The following is a 17,309-nucleotide window of genomic DNA, read 5'->3' as shown; positions in this document are numbered from 1 at the left end:
AGTTAAGTCCATAATTGTATCTTATTTGTGATTATGTCGAACAAAGAACGTCTGTGTTAAATTTTAAACTAGAAATTATAAGTACTATTTAAAGTTACTACTAAGAAGAAAACTGTACATGTACACAACACAATAATAATAATATAAGTTATGATTATAAAAATATTGGAATGAGTTGGAAGAGAAACGATAGATAGTATAATATAAAACAATAGATATGAAGGTTTTTGACTTTTGCTTAAGAATTTACTGGCACATCAATGAAATCTATATAGGTGAAGTGGGGGTGAATTGTTAAAACTAAATCAAATAAAAGGCTTATTAAAGGAAACATGTATTCAAGATAAGTCACATAGCATTATATAATCATGTTAATAGCCCTTAACAGCTTCCATAAACTTATCCAAATATATTCCTTCTGGGTCGTACTTCTCGACAAACTCAGCGTAATGTTCGGGATAGTTCTGCTTGAGGCCAGTGAGATAAGTATTTGCTAAGTGTTTTTGGGCTGGATTACATTTGCGACATGCTTCTATAATTGATTCAGGAATTATAACTGAAAAATAAACACATAAAATGATTAAAAATTATCGATTCTATTGTAAAATATATAATTATGTTCACAAATATTATTTAACTTTAAGCGATATTGTTATGTTTTACTTTAAGGTGTATAATAAAACTTTGTAAATTAAATTGTGTGATGATGATGTGAAATAAAATATGTCTATGTCTATGTCTATGTCTATGTCTAAAAGTCTGACTTATTCAATGCGTATTATACTACCATTTATAATTTTTTCCCCATCTGTTTTCTACCATACTTATCACGAGTACCAGTAGGTGACCTATTATAGCATATAGATTGACCGGATACCAATGAATTCACTATTGTACAACTAAACTAACAACTATTGTACAAAGCTAAGTGCAATCATTATAATCTCTATAGATTTACTTCAACGTACAACCTACGAGGACATAATGTTAGAACACTTTAGTGCGGTGTTTCCTGGTCCATCTAATGAGACCTGCAATAAAGCACGTAAAGCTACTTTAAATGTCTGGTGGATCACTTACTATTAGATGATCAGTCCGCTTATTTTTAGAGGTGTACATTTCAAAAACTCAAAAAATATACGTTTTAAATTTTATATCAACTTACGCTTATAACTTGCAGATATTTCATCACAGGGACCTTTATCAACGAAACATTTATTGTAAGCTTCCAAACGGGCCCTATCTGCGACCACTGATTTGATATCATAGTTGTCATCAGCTGTTGTATAGTATTTTATGTCTTCAGCAAAACACACTCCGAGCAAGGCCACCACTATGACAACTGCCTTCATATTTGGTAAGTTGTAAGATGTGCAACTATAAAACAGAAACGATATATTATTACACATGGTTGTGATTTATAGTTCATAGTCTATTACATATTATAATAAAATCCGGCGTTACTCCCAAGAAACTGCATCAGACCTGCTTAGTGGAATACCGATATCTCAAAATTTGATCTTTTTGACATACGTCACGTTGCAGTGCAGTTATGATACAGTTTAGTGGAATAGCCCAATGTCGCTCAACTACATTGTATTGTAATAGGCAATTGCAATTGCAATGCATATCAATGGTGATTGTCTTGCTCTTTTATCATTGAAAAAACATAAAGTTTTCAGATTGTGTTAAAAATAAAGAGAATAGAACTGAAGATACATAGGTGAGAAAACAGCGCTAATGGCATATCATGCATTCGTGGTTTCAGCTTTAAGATATGGATTGGTCATATGGGGCAACTCGGTGAGCATAGGGCATTTATCTACTGGTCGGAAAAAGTGTATCAGGGCTGTTTGTGGAGCCGGCCCCCTAGATTCTTGTCAACCTATATTTAAATAATTGAAAATTTTCTCGCTGCCATGCTTATATATTTATGAGATAAGCCTACTTGTTCATAAACATATGTTTGATTTCTATACAAAAAAAGTTAGAAGATTTTGAACTCAAGGTATTCAAATAGACTCATAATTCCCTTCTGTAAAAGATGCAGTTCATCTCGTAGTAGGAATTGTAGTAGCATGTCTATGAAAATATATAATAAATTGCCTAATTAATTGAAAGATTTACCTTGATTTGAAGACTGCTTCAATTGTTAATAAATAAGTGCTTCTATAGTTTGAATGAAATTTTCTAAAAAAATAGCTGTAGAGACTATTTAATAATAATATAATATTATGTTAATTATATTATACTTCTGTGACATTAAATTTGTTGACCTATTACGTAGGTACTAAAATAATTATTAAATTATTTACATCTTATGTTATCAATATCTTTAAATTTTATTTTTATTAATATAAATGATGGCATTGTGAAATCCGACATGTTTCAGTATGACAGTAGTATGTTGGTACTTTGGGCATAATTCAATGTACCTAATTAGCGATATTGTACAAAAAAGGGAAGTAGGTATTCTGTCACTAACGATCATGTTGAAAACAATTGACGTAACATATTGGATTATTAATAATATTATGTTGACATCTTAAGCACAATGCTTCTTGCAAGTAAAATAATTTCAATTTCATAAAAAAATCGAAAATACAATAATAATGTTGTTACCTGTTAAATGCGTGAATCCGGAAGATAGCACAAGCTACACAAGACAATATTTTATGATATTAATTCATTTATATACAAAATTAATAGTATATATGTTGGTATAATGTCACGATCATTAAATGCTCGTTATTGCTTACCACAAAAATTTTAAATACAGTTATAAAGACGGTGTTGGTGTCTGTATGTTTTGTTTATTAATTATTTTCAACCTATGTTATAGTGTTTTGAATTCACTTATATGAAATAAATAAAAATACAAGTAATACTATTCCGTAAATTTATAGCAAAATTAATTACATAATAAATTAACATAAAATAAAAAACGAAAAGTTTTAACAGTTAATAATAATTAATAAAATGGATTTATTAAAAGTGAACAGACAGTTTAGGTAACATACCTTGAACCCTTGGAGGACTGGCAACGATGCTATAAGGGCGAACTTCAGGCAATAAGTAAATTAAGTACGTAACTTTTCATTGTTCAGGTTCGAGTCATTCTTTATTAACAGCCGTTCCCAATATTCAGTCTATCTCTCACTTGAGATAAAAATCGTAACTATCGTTGCCTTTCTGTCCCAATAAACTTATCGACGGCAACTCACCTTATCCGTACACGCTGTCTGTCAATGGGACGACGTATTAGCTTACCAGCGACAGAAGTTTGAAAAAGTTTTAAGTCATTAGACTTATCGGGTCGATATACCCGAAAAGTCTTATGACTTACAGCTTCAGATTATTGACAGCTAATTACTGACAGTAGATGGTAAAAAATTTATAATTTATCTCTATCTGTAGATAGTATCTTGGGAACGGCCGTAAATCATTGACATATTGATCGAATTCTACAGAGCATTCAAATTTACTTAAAATTAAAAGTCTGCTTTTTGACTTATGTACTTAATGCGCCGATTTAGTTCAGTGAAGTACGTGTACTGATTCATACTGGAATTGATATAATATGATATTGATATTGACACACTTTTACACAAATTATCTGGCCCCAAACTAGGCATAGCCTGTACTATGGTTGCCAGACAACGATATATTTAATACAATATACTTACTTAAACATTCATAAATACATATAAACATCCATGACTCGGAAACAAACATCCATATTCATCATATAAATGAATGCACCTACCGGGATTCGAACCCGGGACCTCTAGCTTAGTAGTCAAACTAAAATTAAATTAAATCTAATTCAAATTGGTTTTTAACATCCCTTTGGATTCTCCGATACGTTTTTAGTTATCACAGAGACGAAAATTAAATTAACCATTAAATTTAAAAAAAATATAAAATATTAAAAAATACAATATATTACGTAAAAATATATGTCCAATTATTAAAAACAACATGTTTATTAAAATTTAAATAATAATTAAAAATCTTATTTTAGAAATTTGAAGATAAAATGTTAAATTTTTAGTTTCGCGGCCTATATCAATACAGCTTAAGCGAAGTCATATGCGAATACCTGTATAATAACTTGTTTGGTAAAATTAATTGAAAGATCGCTGAGATGTACAAAATTCGAGACGTGACAATCATAATAAACATGTTCTTGTATTCGTCTTGTTGACGAGTGCTTTTTTTGTCCATTTTACAATACGATCTGACATTGATATCCTACAATGTTTTATTAACTCACTTTTAAAACTGCATACCTTAATACAAACAGCCTGTATTGGCATACTTGGCATAAATTTATCGAGCGACGTTCAGTTCCGTGGTCACTTGGAAGAGAAGGCCAAACTGGTTTCTAAAAAGCTTGATGTACTCAGTAAGGCAAGACGGTACTTCATGATAAGTAGCTGCCTGTCTTTATAGTATTAGGTGCTAATTCAGCCTCATACGGAGTATTGTTCTCACCTCTGAGCGGGCGCTTCTCAGTACATTCTGCTTCATCAATTTGACCGCATACAACTAAGAGCGGCTCATATCTTCGACGATCAAATCATTTCCAATCAGCTTAATTCTTTGGCATTGCGTAGAGATGTGGGTTCTCTCTGCATCTTCTTGTATCATGCATCCGCATTTATCATGGGGAGTGCCCAGAGGAGTTATTCAGGTTGATTCTAGCGTCTGAATTCCACCAACGGACATTAAGTCAAAATGCTCGCACTTTGTGGAATCAATAACCGGCTGCTGTTTTCCCCAACCGATGCGACGATATGATAGAAATACTCCAAACTATGTTATGGAGACCAGATTTTTCAAAGAAAAATTCGTTTTGGCTTCCATATGACTGCGTAATTAGCAATCGCTTAAGATTTCAAAACACAGTATTCCAATATAAGCATTAAGGGTAGTGTTGTCGATGTGCGGTGATACAACAAATGGAGTTTTTAGTGCCATGTTCACCGACAAATAATCAAGCATTTAAATACCTATATAAATGGCTGTTTTGATAAAAATTATATTCACCACATCCTAATCATTGGTTACCGACCATCAGGGGCGTGCATATCATAATATAGGTAATAAGGCAGTACCTACCTCGTTGAACCTAATTAAATATAGCACTAGTGTTAAAGTTAATTTGGTTCCGTTATTTGTAACCAAACTTCTATTGAACATCCACTCATAAAATTTTTCCTTACGCTAGATACTAAATACCTAAGGTAAGCATTATTTGCTTATTCCATAAATAGAATTCAGACAAAATGCGAATTATGATACTTGGCGGACAACAATGTGTAAATTTAGCAAGATCCCTTATCCAATCACACTAGTCAGAACACTAAATACGAAAACTATCAAATATTTTCTTTCGTTAAAACCTCATGCAACGTGCGATGAACTAGTTGCGACCTTTAATAATACTGAATTTAATCATAATGATAAAATAATTTTGTGTTTAGGCGATCAGGCTAGTAATCCTTACAAAATTATAATGGAACTTGGTTTTTTCTTAAAGCATCATAATAAAGCAACAGTTATTGTAACCAGTGTACTGCAAAATTACAACATTAATGAAAGAAAACTGAATAATTTATTGGAATTGACTTGTAAAAATTATAAAAAAAAAATACATACTTGACTTTAGCAAAATCGTAGCCTGGCAAGAAACGCTGCATTCATGATTTTTGTTATAGAATAAATAAGCTTATCGACTCAATGTATTATAGGCAAAAATATTTAGTACCCGGTAGTAAAATTATCATGGGACGTGGTGCGAAAGGCAGTCAACATCAAGCTCAAATATCGCAGTCTGCCAAAACTATCACCAATAGTAAAATAATAAAAGGTACTATACCATATTATTTCAAACTAAAAAGTAAAGAACAAAATAATGATCTCAAAAGCGATTCATTTTTTCGAGTCCAAATTTTATCTTAATATAATGCATCAGAATATAGCAAGCGTTTTAAGTAAAAAGGATCTACTAAACATAGCTCTAACTGAACTTTTTGAAAATGGAAAAGTAGAAGATGTTATATGTCTATCAGAAACATTCGTGAATGCAGAAAACAGATCTAATATTAAGTTGAATGGATATACAATAGTATCTGCTTTTTGTAGACTTAAGCAAAAGCGTGGTGGGGTCTGCATTCTAGTCAGAGTCTATATTGAGGCTATAAAATTTGATGTCATGGATGAGCTATGTGCAGAATATTCTTTCGAATGTTGTGGTTTAAGAATACCAAAGCACAAATTAATTGTAATATGTCTATACAGGACGCCGAATTCGAACGTTGCTGAATTTTTGAATAAGCTTGATTTACTTTTACACAAATTAAGATATTGGAAGACCAGTAATATTGTGATTGTTGGTGATTTTAATATCGACACTCTAAAAAATACTAAAACGAATCTGGAGTTTACTAATTTATTGCGAAATTATAATTTTTTTAAACATATTAATGAACCTACTCGGCAAAAATCCTGTGTTGACCTCTTTGTTAGTAATATAGAAAATGCCACAGGGGAGATTCGTCAGTTAGGCCTGTCGGATCATGACACAGCACAATTCAAAGTAGTACCGACAAAAATAAATAATTCAACACCGTCGTATAAGTTAATTTTCAAAAGAGATTTATGTAATCAAAACATAAACAAATTTAAGGACTGTATAAAATGTCTTAACTGGATAGACGTATATGATGCTCATAAATTGGACGAATCTTTTGATGAATTTTACAATACATTAATCATATTTTATAAATTATGTTTTCCTCTTCTTAAGTATAAAATTAATATTTCAAACTCAAAAATAAAATGGTTGTCCAGAGGTATAAAAAAATTATGTGCAACAAAAAGAAAATTAAGGTATCAATATTATAAAAATAAAAAACCTGCAAACAAAAACAAATTTAATAATTATTCAAAGATTCTCAACAAGTGTATAGTCCTAGCTCAGAGAAGTAGTAACAACAAATATATACTTTACTCGAAAAATAAATGCAAAGCGTCGTGGAATGTGATTAAAAATAAAACTAACTCTAATGTAGGAAGTATCGATGAAATTAATTATGAAAATAAAATTATAATTAATCCAACTCCGATTGCTACTATTTTTAATAATTATTTTATAAATACAGTCGTACAAAGTCAAAGTCAAAATGTAAAAAATAAAAAACCTGCATATAAATTAAAACATAACAATTCAAATATTTTCTTAATGCCAACTGATGAAATGGAGATAATAACCGTTATTAAGTCACTTAATAATTCAAATTCCACGGGCTGCGATGAAATAGCAACAAAGGTAATAAAGGAATGTGCAAAGGAACTAGCTCCAGTCCTAGCCTACTTAATAAATCTATCTTTTGAAGAAGGTAAGTTCCCATCAAATTTAAAAAAATCAAAAGTAACACCTTTACTCAAAGCGGGAGATAAAAAGGATGTTACAACTATCGACCAATCACACACATTCCTGTTATCTCAAAAATTTTTGAAAAGATACTGCACAAGCGATTAACATCTTTTTTAACAAAACATAATATCATTTTGGAGGAACAAAATGGTTTCCAAAAAGGAAAATCAACAACTTTAGCGTGTTTTTCTCTAATAAAAGAAATATCGGAATGCATGGACACAAAAATTCCAGTAACATCAGTATTTTTTGATATGAGCAAAGCTTTTGACAATGTTTGTCATGAAAAACTATTAGATAAATGCGCTCAATATGGTATTCGAGGTCTAGCAAATGACTGGCTTAAAAGTTATCATTCAAACCGCACTCAATACGTTGAAATTGCTAGATTAAATAATAAACAAGAAGTAATACCTTATCGATCAGAACTTAGACTTAAAACAAAAGGTGTACCACAAGGAAGTATATTGGGTCCAATTCTATTCATAATCTACATAAACGACTTACCTAGCATTACTACTTATAACTATAGTATATTGGGTCCACTTCTATTCATAATCTACATAAACGACTTACCTAGCATTACTACTTATAACTGTACTCTTTTTGCTGATGACATCTCTATTGTAATTAAATGTAACAATGAATTGACATATGATATAGAAATAGAAATAATAAAACAATAAAGGAACAATTGAATGGCTTACTGAAAATAACCTGACTGTAAATATAAAAAAAAACAATGTATATGCAGTATTATAATAAGAATGGGAAAGGAAAAGATATTAATGTTAATTATCATAATGAGAATATTAAAGAAGCACAACTTGTCAATTTTCTTGGTATTACTTTAGACAGCAACTTGTCCTTCAAGTCACATGTTGACAAAATTAGCAAAAAAATTAACCAACATGTATTTGTCCTCAAACGCGTATCAAAAACAATAGGTGAAAAAACAGCGCTAATGGCATATCATGCATTCGTGGTTTTAGCTTTAAGATATGGATTGGTCATATGGGGCAACTCGGTGAGCATAGGGCATTTATTTACTGGACAGAAGAAGTGTATCAGGGCGGTTTGTGGAGCCGGCCCCCTAGATTCTTGTAGACCGCTATTTAAAAAGTTGAAAATTCTATCGCTGCCATGCCTTTACATTTATGAGATAAGCCTATTTGTTCAAAAACATATGTGTGATTTCTATACAAAAAAAAGCCAGAAGGTTTTAAACACAAGGTATCCAAATAAACTCATAATGCCCTTCTGTAGAACTGCATCTTTTAGTAGAAATTGTTATAGCATGTCTGTGAAAATATATAATATATTGCCCAATGAATTGAAAGATTTACCGTTCAAAGTTTTTAAAAGAAGACTGCATCAGTGGTTAACAAATAAGTGCTTCTATAGTTTAAATGAATTTTTCAATACAAAATGAATTAGTCTATTTGATAATAATATATGTAAATTAATATACTTTTATGACATTGAATTTGTTAATATTATACATAGGTACTAAATGAATTATTAAGTTATTTACGTCTCATACTATAATATCTTAAAATTTTATTTTATAAATATTAATGATATTATTGTGAAATCCGACATGACAATTTTGTAACATATTTTGCATGTCAATTGACGAAACATATTGGATTATCCATTATATTGTTAACATCTTAAGTACAATGTTTCCTGCAAATAAAATTTCATTTCATTTTCATTTCATTTCCCTTTGGAAATTAAGACTAGTTAGATCCACAGGGCCTACCTTACTAGAAAACCAATGCACGCCCCTGCTGACAATACTTAAGCGATTATTTTTATCGTTTGAAAGTACTCTATCGCATTAGGAACTATTTAAATACAAATCTTCGTATCAGGTTGTGTGACGCTTTGGTACTCTCAAAATTTAATTATAATGACACTACGTATGGTCCTAGACAACTAGCCCGCACCAAAAGTACTATACAGCGAGTGCAAAATGCCTGCACCCGGTTTTGTGGGAATATTCCACACAGATCTCATGTAAGTCCGTATCTTAGAAAACCAATATTCTGAACATGGAAAGCCGCAGACGGCTACACTTCGCTTGTATGATTTTTGGAATTATAAAGACAAAAACGCCAGCATATCACTATTCGAAACTGTTATGGGCAAATGAGAGCAGGGTGTTGAATTTTATAACAAGGAACATTGTAAAGACTAAGCTTTGTCCTCCCAAGCATCACACTGCGGCTTTCAGGGGAAGTTTCAAGTACAATGCCACCAAGTGCTGGAATAATTTACCACCGCCGCTACGGGGTTTATATACAGTCTCGAATTTTAGACAAAAATACAAAAAATACATATTAATGACCAATACCTCCCTACATCTCCTGCCTTGGTGAGCACTGCTTAAATTTCATTGTATTATATAAAATAGCTACTCGTATTTATTATTATTTTTTCTTCCTTATATATTTACACACGTGCGTTTTTTATTAGTTTTGTTATTGTCATTATTTATTTTAAGTAACATTTTTTTGTTAATCAATTTTTTTTATAATAATTATTTTAGTGCCACAATTAATTATATTCTGTTTTTAAAATATGTCAGTTCAGCTCCAAACTTCACACAATGGGGTCACTGAAAATCAGTGTTGTGCTCATAATGTATGGACACAACTATAACTGAGTGGACTCCAGTTTTGGAAGAACACTGCCACATTAAGTTTTGCTTTTGTTTCTTTTGTATTAAGTTAAGTAAGTTTAAGTATTAGATTAAGCATATATTTTGTTCTCATTAACTTTTTTGTGTGAATGTGTCAGTTTTTCTTCCAAATAAATTCATTTTCATTTCATTTCATTTCATTATCATAATCCACTACGAAAGGCTTGGTTAATCGTTGTTTTTTTTGACAGTTCTTACACAGGATAAATTAGATAAACGTAGTAATTACTGCCATAGATAATATACTTACTAATAAATAAATAACTAAATAGGTAATACCTACCTACCTAAGTATTTATATCTATAATATTGATTATCAGAACACTATTGATTTACTGAACATTTCTATTATATCTTTGTATTTTAAAATCAACTCGGTCAATATTTGTTTTTATAAAAACTAAAATTTGAGGTACGATTCTTTGTATTCATTATTATTTATCTAATTATTTACTAGCTCTTGCACTTGTTTATTACTATTAATAATTAATTATTATAAATAAATGCATGTTTTCTAACAGTTTTTATGGCTCCCTCTGTCAAAAGCTTTTCTAAAGTCTATGTATATACTAAAACTGTATCTCTTACACGTCTGGTGTTGTAGATGATTTTCACTTCCCATCAGCTGGTAAATAAAAATTCATCTTTTTATAATACTAACAGAATTTTACGTCTTTTCATATATTTTTTTGATATTTTGGTTAAATAATAGCTATATCAGAAATTATGACTTTTATTACTAGTTGTACTTGAGCAGTGTCTCAGAAACCTGCAATGGATTCCATAAATTTTTCCATGTATATGCCATCGGGGTCGTATTTCTTGAGGAATTCGTCGTAATATTTAGGATTGTTTTTCTCCAGACCGTGCATATATGTATTAGCCAAATGCTTCACTGCATCGTTGCATTTATCACATGCTCCTGTTATAGTATCAGGGACTATATCTGAAAAATAATTAATGAATTAGATTTATATTAAAAAATATTTATCCCTCATGACGTGACCCTACCTGCAACTACGGCTAAATTTATTCCAATCTGTTTCAAAAGAGGATAAAAACTCATCTTTGTATAAGGAAATACCCTTATACATTTTATATATACGTATATTTTTTATGGAATAGGCGGACAAACGAGCGTACGGGTCAAGTGATCAAGCGGTCAGCTGGTGTTAAGTGATCACCGCGGCCCACATTATCTTGCAACACCAGAGGAATCACAGGAGCGTTGCCGGCCTTTAAGCAAGGTTTACGCGCTTTTTTTTAATGTGTCGTATCGTCCCGGAAACACCGCACAAGGAAACTCATTCCACAGCTTTGTAGTACGTGGAAGAAAGCTTCTTGAAAACTGCATTGTGGAGGACCGCCACACATCAAGATGGTGGGGATGATATCCTAACTTGTGGCGTGTCGTGCGAAGGTAGCAGAAATCAGGTTCAACAGCTCTTCGGAACACACCCCGTGATAAATGCGGTAGAAGACACACAAAGAAACGACGTCTCTCCGCAACGCCAAGTGATCCAGCCGTTCACAGAGCACTGGGTCCCCTTTATATACGGGTACTACCCTTATATGTGTCCCACCAAAACTTCTTCTTCATTGGAGTACCTTGAGGTTAGGCTAAAACAACAGCAGCTTACAGTTACAAGCAAAGTTCTCAGAGGCGTTATAGATGCGACAAGTTTTCATGATTCTTATTATTTGAGACGCAGGCACAGGTTGTTCGTGGGTCCAGCGCAATTGAAATGTGGGTCCAGCCAACTGACCTATAAAAGCGGTAAGCATACCCCAACGTAAGCCAACCCCGATTGTTACCTATATATTATGATTGTGAATGGATGGCAGTCGATACCAACAAAGTTTTTGCGTTTTTTGATTTATTAAGGTATCAATGATTATCCTTAATTACATTTTGTGTGTAATAATTCATTTTAATTAATAATTTACCATTGTTATTGACTCTTTCCGTTATAATTGCACACCTCACACCCCACATTCCACTTATATGTTAATTTCTCCATTTTTATTACATTAGTATAATATATTATAACTAGAAATTAATCCACATATAAAAGTATCATTACTATATTTTCGCACTTATATTTACCCCAAGTATTCTTATAGACTTACGAACCTCTAAAACTCTGTGCTATTTTGCTACATGGTCCTTTGTCTAAGAAACATTCGGTAACGATGTCGAACTTGGCCTTATCTTCAACCAATGCTTCATTTCATTTCATCATAGTGGTCATCAGCTGTTTTGAAATATTCAATACCAGAACATGCGCAAAATAAAGCAGCAAGCAATACAACTTCCTTCATTTCTATCAATTGTTCTGTCAATTGTTCTGTGGAACATAATAAAGGGTTTTATTAGTAAACTAGCGCCCACAAATATTTAAAGTCAATGTTAAAGTCAAATAAGCTTTACTCAGATAGGCTTTAGCTAAGCCCTTTCTAATCTTTATTATATATTTTTGAATGAAATGACTGAATTTACAATAAATATCTGGACGACCCAGCCTTGCTCGGATTTTTAAGAATGTACAATACTTGAACAAAAAAAACTTATAAGACATCTGGATTCGAACTGTGGTCTTCTGTTTCCGGATCACAAAACGCCTATTCCTACTAAATCTCTGGGACTTATGGTTCCAAAGATATTGAGACGAATAAGTACAAAAGTAAAATCTATATAATATAAAGATTACAATTCAAATGATCATAGTTTATCTATTGGGACACATTCTGGAATATGATCGTAAGTCGATTAAAATTAAAACAAAATTCTCTTACCGATTGCACGCCTCAAATGGAATTAATATTTTCGTTGATTATTTTGCACATTTATATTAAATCACCCTGAAGTAAAGGTTTAAGATAATGATGATTCTCATTAATACGTATAATAATCGTGATTATCTAGCAAACTTTTTTTTAGGTTAAATTAAAGTACCCACCCATCCGTGGCAGGTCATGTAAGCAAAAAATCATCGTGAAAATAAACAACGTTTATTCTCGTCTGTACTTTGAGTGAGTCCTTAATAATCAGTATAATAATAATAATGTATAATTTTTTCTTACTATTTTTTTTATAGAAATAAGGGACGAGATGAGTAAGACTTTCAGCTGATGGTAATTGATACGCCATGCCCATTACAACGCAGTGCCGCTCAGGATTTTTGAAAAACTAAAACTTCTGAGCGGCACTATAGTTGCGCTCGTCACCTTGAGACGATAGATGTTAAGTCTCATTTGCCCAATATTTTCACTAGCTACGGCGCCCTTCAGACCGAAACAAAGTAATGTTTACACATTACTGCTTCACTGCAGAAATAGGCGCCGTTGTGGTACCCATAATCCGGCAAAGCAAAGCCGGCATCCAGTGCAAAGGAGCCTCCCACTGGAAAATATAAAATAATTAAAAATAAATAATATTATTATGATACAACTGAGCCAAGTTGCTCATTGTGCCATTAATAAGTGTCATTTCCGTGACCTACATGAATAAAGTGATTTTGGTTCAGTTTGATTTGATTTTTGATTTGATTGTACACGAGGCTGTTGGTTGCAGTAAGTTGGCGTAAATCAGCCGAGATTCCGAGCATGTTGATCACGAGTATCATACGCACTTTTTACAACACTTTATTATTTTTATGGCAATGTTACAGTCTGCACTGCATTTAGTATTTCTTGTTGATTATCTGTACTAAAACTTGCCATTTTTACAATTAATCACAACACAGCAACAAATGCAATACAAACAAAATATGAAAATTATGGCAAATTTTGCACAAGTACTATTTTGTACACGCCAAATGTAAGGTGATTGATTACATACAGCCATACAGCCTACTTCAAAATTATATAATAATAAATGATTCTTCATCTTAATTAGAGACATTTATATTTATACCAAAAATGTTAATGGATTTTCAGCGGCATAACCTCTTTATTCTTACTAAACAAACTGTATTACCCGGTTAAATTATAAATGCTTTGTTTACTCTCATATAATTTGCAGTTAGGTATTAACTTCACGTTGTAAGAACGTTATAAGGCTCACACCCATCGCAGCGAATAGCGAAGACATCCTAATTACACATACTCTCCCAACGACTTGGGAGAAGAAGTCAGGGTATAGAGCTCAGCCCTGATATCTCCCTTACGCCTCACACCGGGGGTGAAAAGAACATTCGATAACGACGATTCAATTCAGTCTCGTTCCAGAGTTTTGCGGGTCAACATCTCCCGAGGATGCCTCGTGCAGAGGCGAAACACGTGTCGAATTGATTGAAGTCAAATAAAAGCGGAATTTATACTCAAGATAACCTAAGCATTTGGATAATTATGGAGTTCCGCAAAATAACGCTTAATTCATTAATTATATAAAATAAATGAATTGTTGATACCAAAGAACTCAAGTGTTAAATACTCCATGCAGTACGAGCGGACGAGTAAGTATAATAAAGTAAATGTAAGTTATTTTTTTCGGCTGAGATTAAGAATATGATGTCATTCAGGAACATTGTGGTAAAGATTTTTTGTGAGTAAGTTTTTTACTCAGGTAGGTACATAATATATAATTATACATCTTTAGTAAATGATTTGACATTTGAAGAAATAATTTGTTTCCAACCTAATTAAAAATAAAAATTTACTTTATTTTTTGGCTGTAACACCCCTCTGTAATTTCAGTACATAAGATATATGATCAAAATCCCTCAAATGATTAAAAGGCATAAAAGACATTTATTTCCTCAAAATTGATTCCTTTAGAATTCTTTTTGATGTCATGTCTAATAACTACTAGATACTACTACCGCTTCGGAAGCAAATGGCGCTCTGAGAGAGAAGAAGCGGCGCAAGAAACTCTCCCAGCATTCTTTTTTTTGCGCTCTTTTCAATAAAAATATACAATATTGTACAGTCATTTCTATCGATATAAAATAATCACAATCTAGTCCCAGGCTGTCCGATCATTTAGATAATCAGCAGTGGAGTAATAGGATTTACGACAGAGCCATTTTTTTATAAAACATTTACATTTATTTATAGATAATGCCTGAACAGTGGCTGGGACTTTATTATAGAAGTGTATACATTTACCCTTAAAGCTATTATGTATCTTATGATTAATTCGAAATCCAAATTATAATACGTTTTATGGCTTAAACTATATTTTACTCTAGACATAAGAGCATGAAACAAATACAGAGAGAGTCTTGAAAGACAGGAATTTTGAGATTGCTTGAGAGATAATCTGAAAGTAACTAAACAGTGAAAAAAGTAATAAATATTATTATTTTATTTAAATGTGTTTGATGTTATAATGATAACTCAGTAAATGAGAACAGTTCTATCGAATTGGGAGAGTATAGTCAAGTTTAGAAACTGAAAAGTTTGAGAAAGCAAATTTTTTGATAGAATAGGTAAAAAGTTACAAAGTCAACGATATGTGCCAGTGGCTGTATTAATCTATTAAAATGTCAGTACATTTTTAATTTGTGTGTTCGACGATAAGGTTAAATAAATGTGTATTCAAATAAAATTTGAAAAATAATTGCGTATTTCATACAATCTAATTAATTAATCTATTCTAGTTACGATTTTTGTCATTTTTGGAATCGGTGTTCTTCCGCCGCGACCCGCTCTCGCCTCCTCACAACTCAAGCACATCTCACCTATAACTATGTATATATATATATATACAAACCTATCTTGGATATCAAACAGGAAGCACTAGCTTTCAAATAAAAAAAGAATTAACAAAATCAGTTCACCAAGTCGAAAGTTTTGAGGTAACAATCATAAAAAATAAAAAAAATACCGACGAACCTCCTCCTTTTTTGAAGTCTGTTAAAAAAAGCGTGCGTGTGTAATATAAAAGGCCGATAATTTCACCATAAACCACCATTTTACCATGAAACCTGTGTGAGAGTGAGATAACTATCCTTACATAAAAACGTACGTGTGTGAATTAGACGAAAGAGTCAATAGATGGACGGTGAAACCGTTTTGAAGCAATTTAGTGTCCAACAGTCTTTTGTCAAATTGGATCGCTTTCGATTTTAATTTAAGTGTTTTAATCGTAATTGTTCTGTGTTTTAACGGATATTAATTAAAAAAGAAAATCGTGTCGTGTTGTGTGTTAGATTATGTTGTTATCTACAGCAACAATTCAAACAATGAAACATTTCACAAGTTAATACTGATTCAACTATACTGCTTTCGTAGGCCTTATTTTCGTAGAACATATTAACTAAAATATATTGTATCACATTTTATATACGCAGTAAACACTCTATTTTCAAAAGATTATATTAATAAAAAATATGTGTTAGAAAATAAAGTATTGCATACGGGAATATGACGCCGTTTATTAATATTTGTCATAGGGATTGACCTAAAACAAAATTCTACACACTACACTTACTTACTAACACATCTGTAAAACTAGGACACGTCATGAAGATTTTAAATCTAGTCTCGCCGTAATGAGGAGAGTGTTTGTAATAATAATAGTATTATAACTAGAGTAACAGACATTCAAAGATAAGGTGGTAACCGCTTACACTACAAATGCCAAAAACATACCCTGGAAAAGATTTATATGTCACAAAGACAAAATTCAACATATTATATTTACAAAGGAACTTTACTATTCTTATTAACTTTATTAAAATAATAACCAGTTTCCCGAATTATTTAATGTAAATAAAAATATTATATTTGAGTTTGAGTGTTTGTCTCTCCCATTATAACTTATTAGATCCAAATACATTAACGGCCGTTCCCAATATTCAGTCTATCTCTTACTTGAGATAATAATCGTAACTATCGTTGACTTTTCTGTCCCAATAAACTAATCGACGTTAACTCACCTTATCCGTACACGCTGTCTGTCAATGGGACCACGTATAGCTTACCAGCCACGTATAGCGGACCAGCGATAGAAGTTTGTACAGAAATTGCAATTCACGCGTCCCGATATAAGGCGACTAGCTGACCCGGCAAACGTTGTTTTGCCATATAAAGTATAATTCACGCGATAGTTTTATAAGTAATAAAATATTGCCTATATTATAGCCTATACATCATTTTGTTCTATTGTCAATAGTTTTTGCAGCGCACGCAAAAATAGGTTTTCGATTTTAC

The 17,309-nt window shown here is 31.9% G+C and overlaps 1 protein-coding gene and 1 long non-coding RNA gene across 2 annotated transcripts; both read right to left on the bottom strand.

The window, feature by feature from the left end:
- Positions 1-318: 318 nt before the first annotated feature.
- Positions 319-2,659, bottom strand: LOC126976899 (allergen Tha p 1-like). Its single transcript, XM_050825538.1, has 3 exons — positions 2,623-2,659; positions 1,166-1,377; positions 319-556 (listed from the first exon to the last, which is right to left on the bottom strand). The coding sequence occupies exons 2-3, from the start codon at positions 1,350-1,352 to the stop codon at positions 372-374; spliced, it is 372 nt and encodes a 123-aa protein (XP_050681495.1). The 5' UTR covers positions 1,353-1,377; positions 2,623-2,659; the 3' UTR covers positions 319-371.
- Positions 2,660-10,868: 8,209 nt separating this feature from the next.
- On the bottom strand, positions 10,869-12,378 carry LOC126976942 (uncharacterized). The gene is made up of 2 exons (XR_007732051.1): positions 12,286-12,378; positions 10,869-11,097 (listed from the first exon to the last, which is right to left on the bottom strand). It is a non-coding gene; the product is annotated as an uncharacterized LOC126976942 (long non-coding RNA).
- Between the last annotated feature and the right edge of the window lie 4,931 nt (positions 12,379-17,309).

The sequence above is a fragment of the Leptidea sinapis genome, chromosome 42 (genome assembly GCF_905404315.1).
Source record: "Leptidea sinapis chromosome 42, ilLepSina1.1, whole genome shotgun sequence".
Classification (NCBI taxonomy): Eukaryota; Metazoa; Arthropoda; class Insecta; order Lepidoptera; family Pieridae; genus Leptidea; species Leptidea sinapis.
This window is presented reverse-complemented; position numbering and strand designations above follow the sequence as displayed.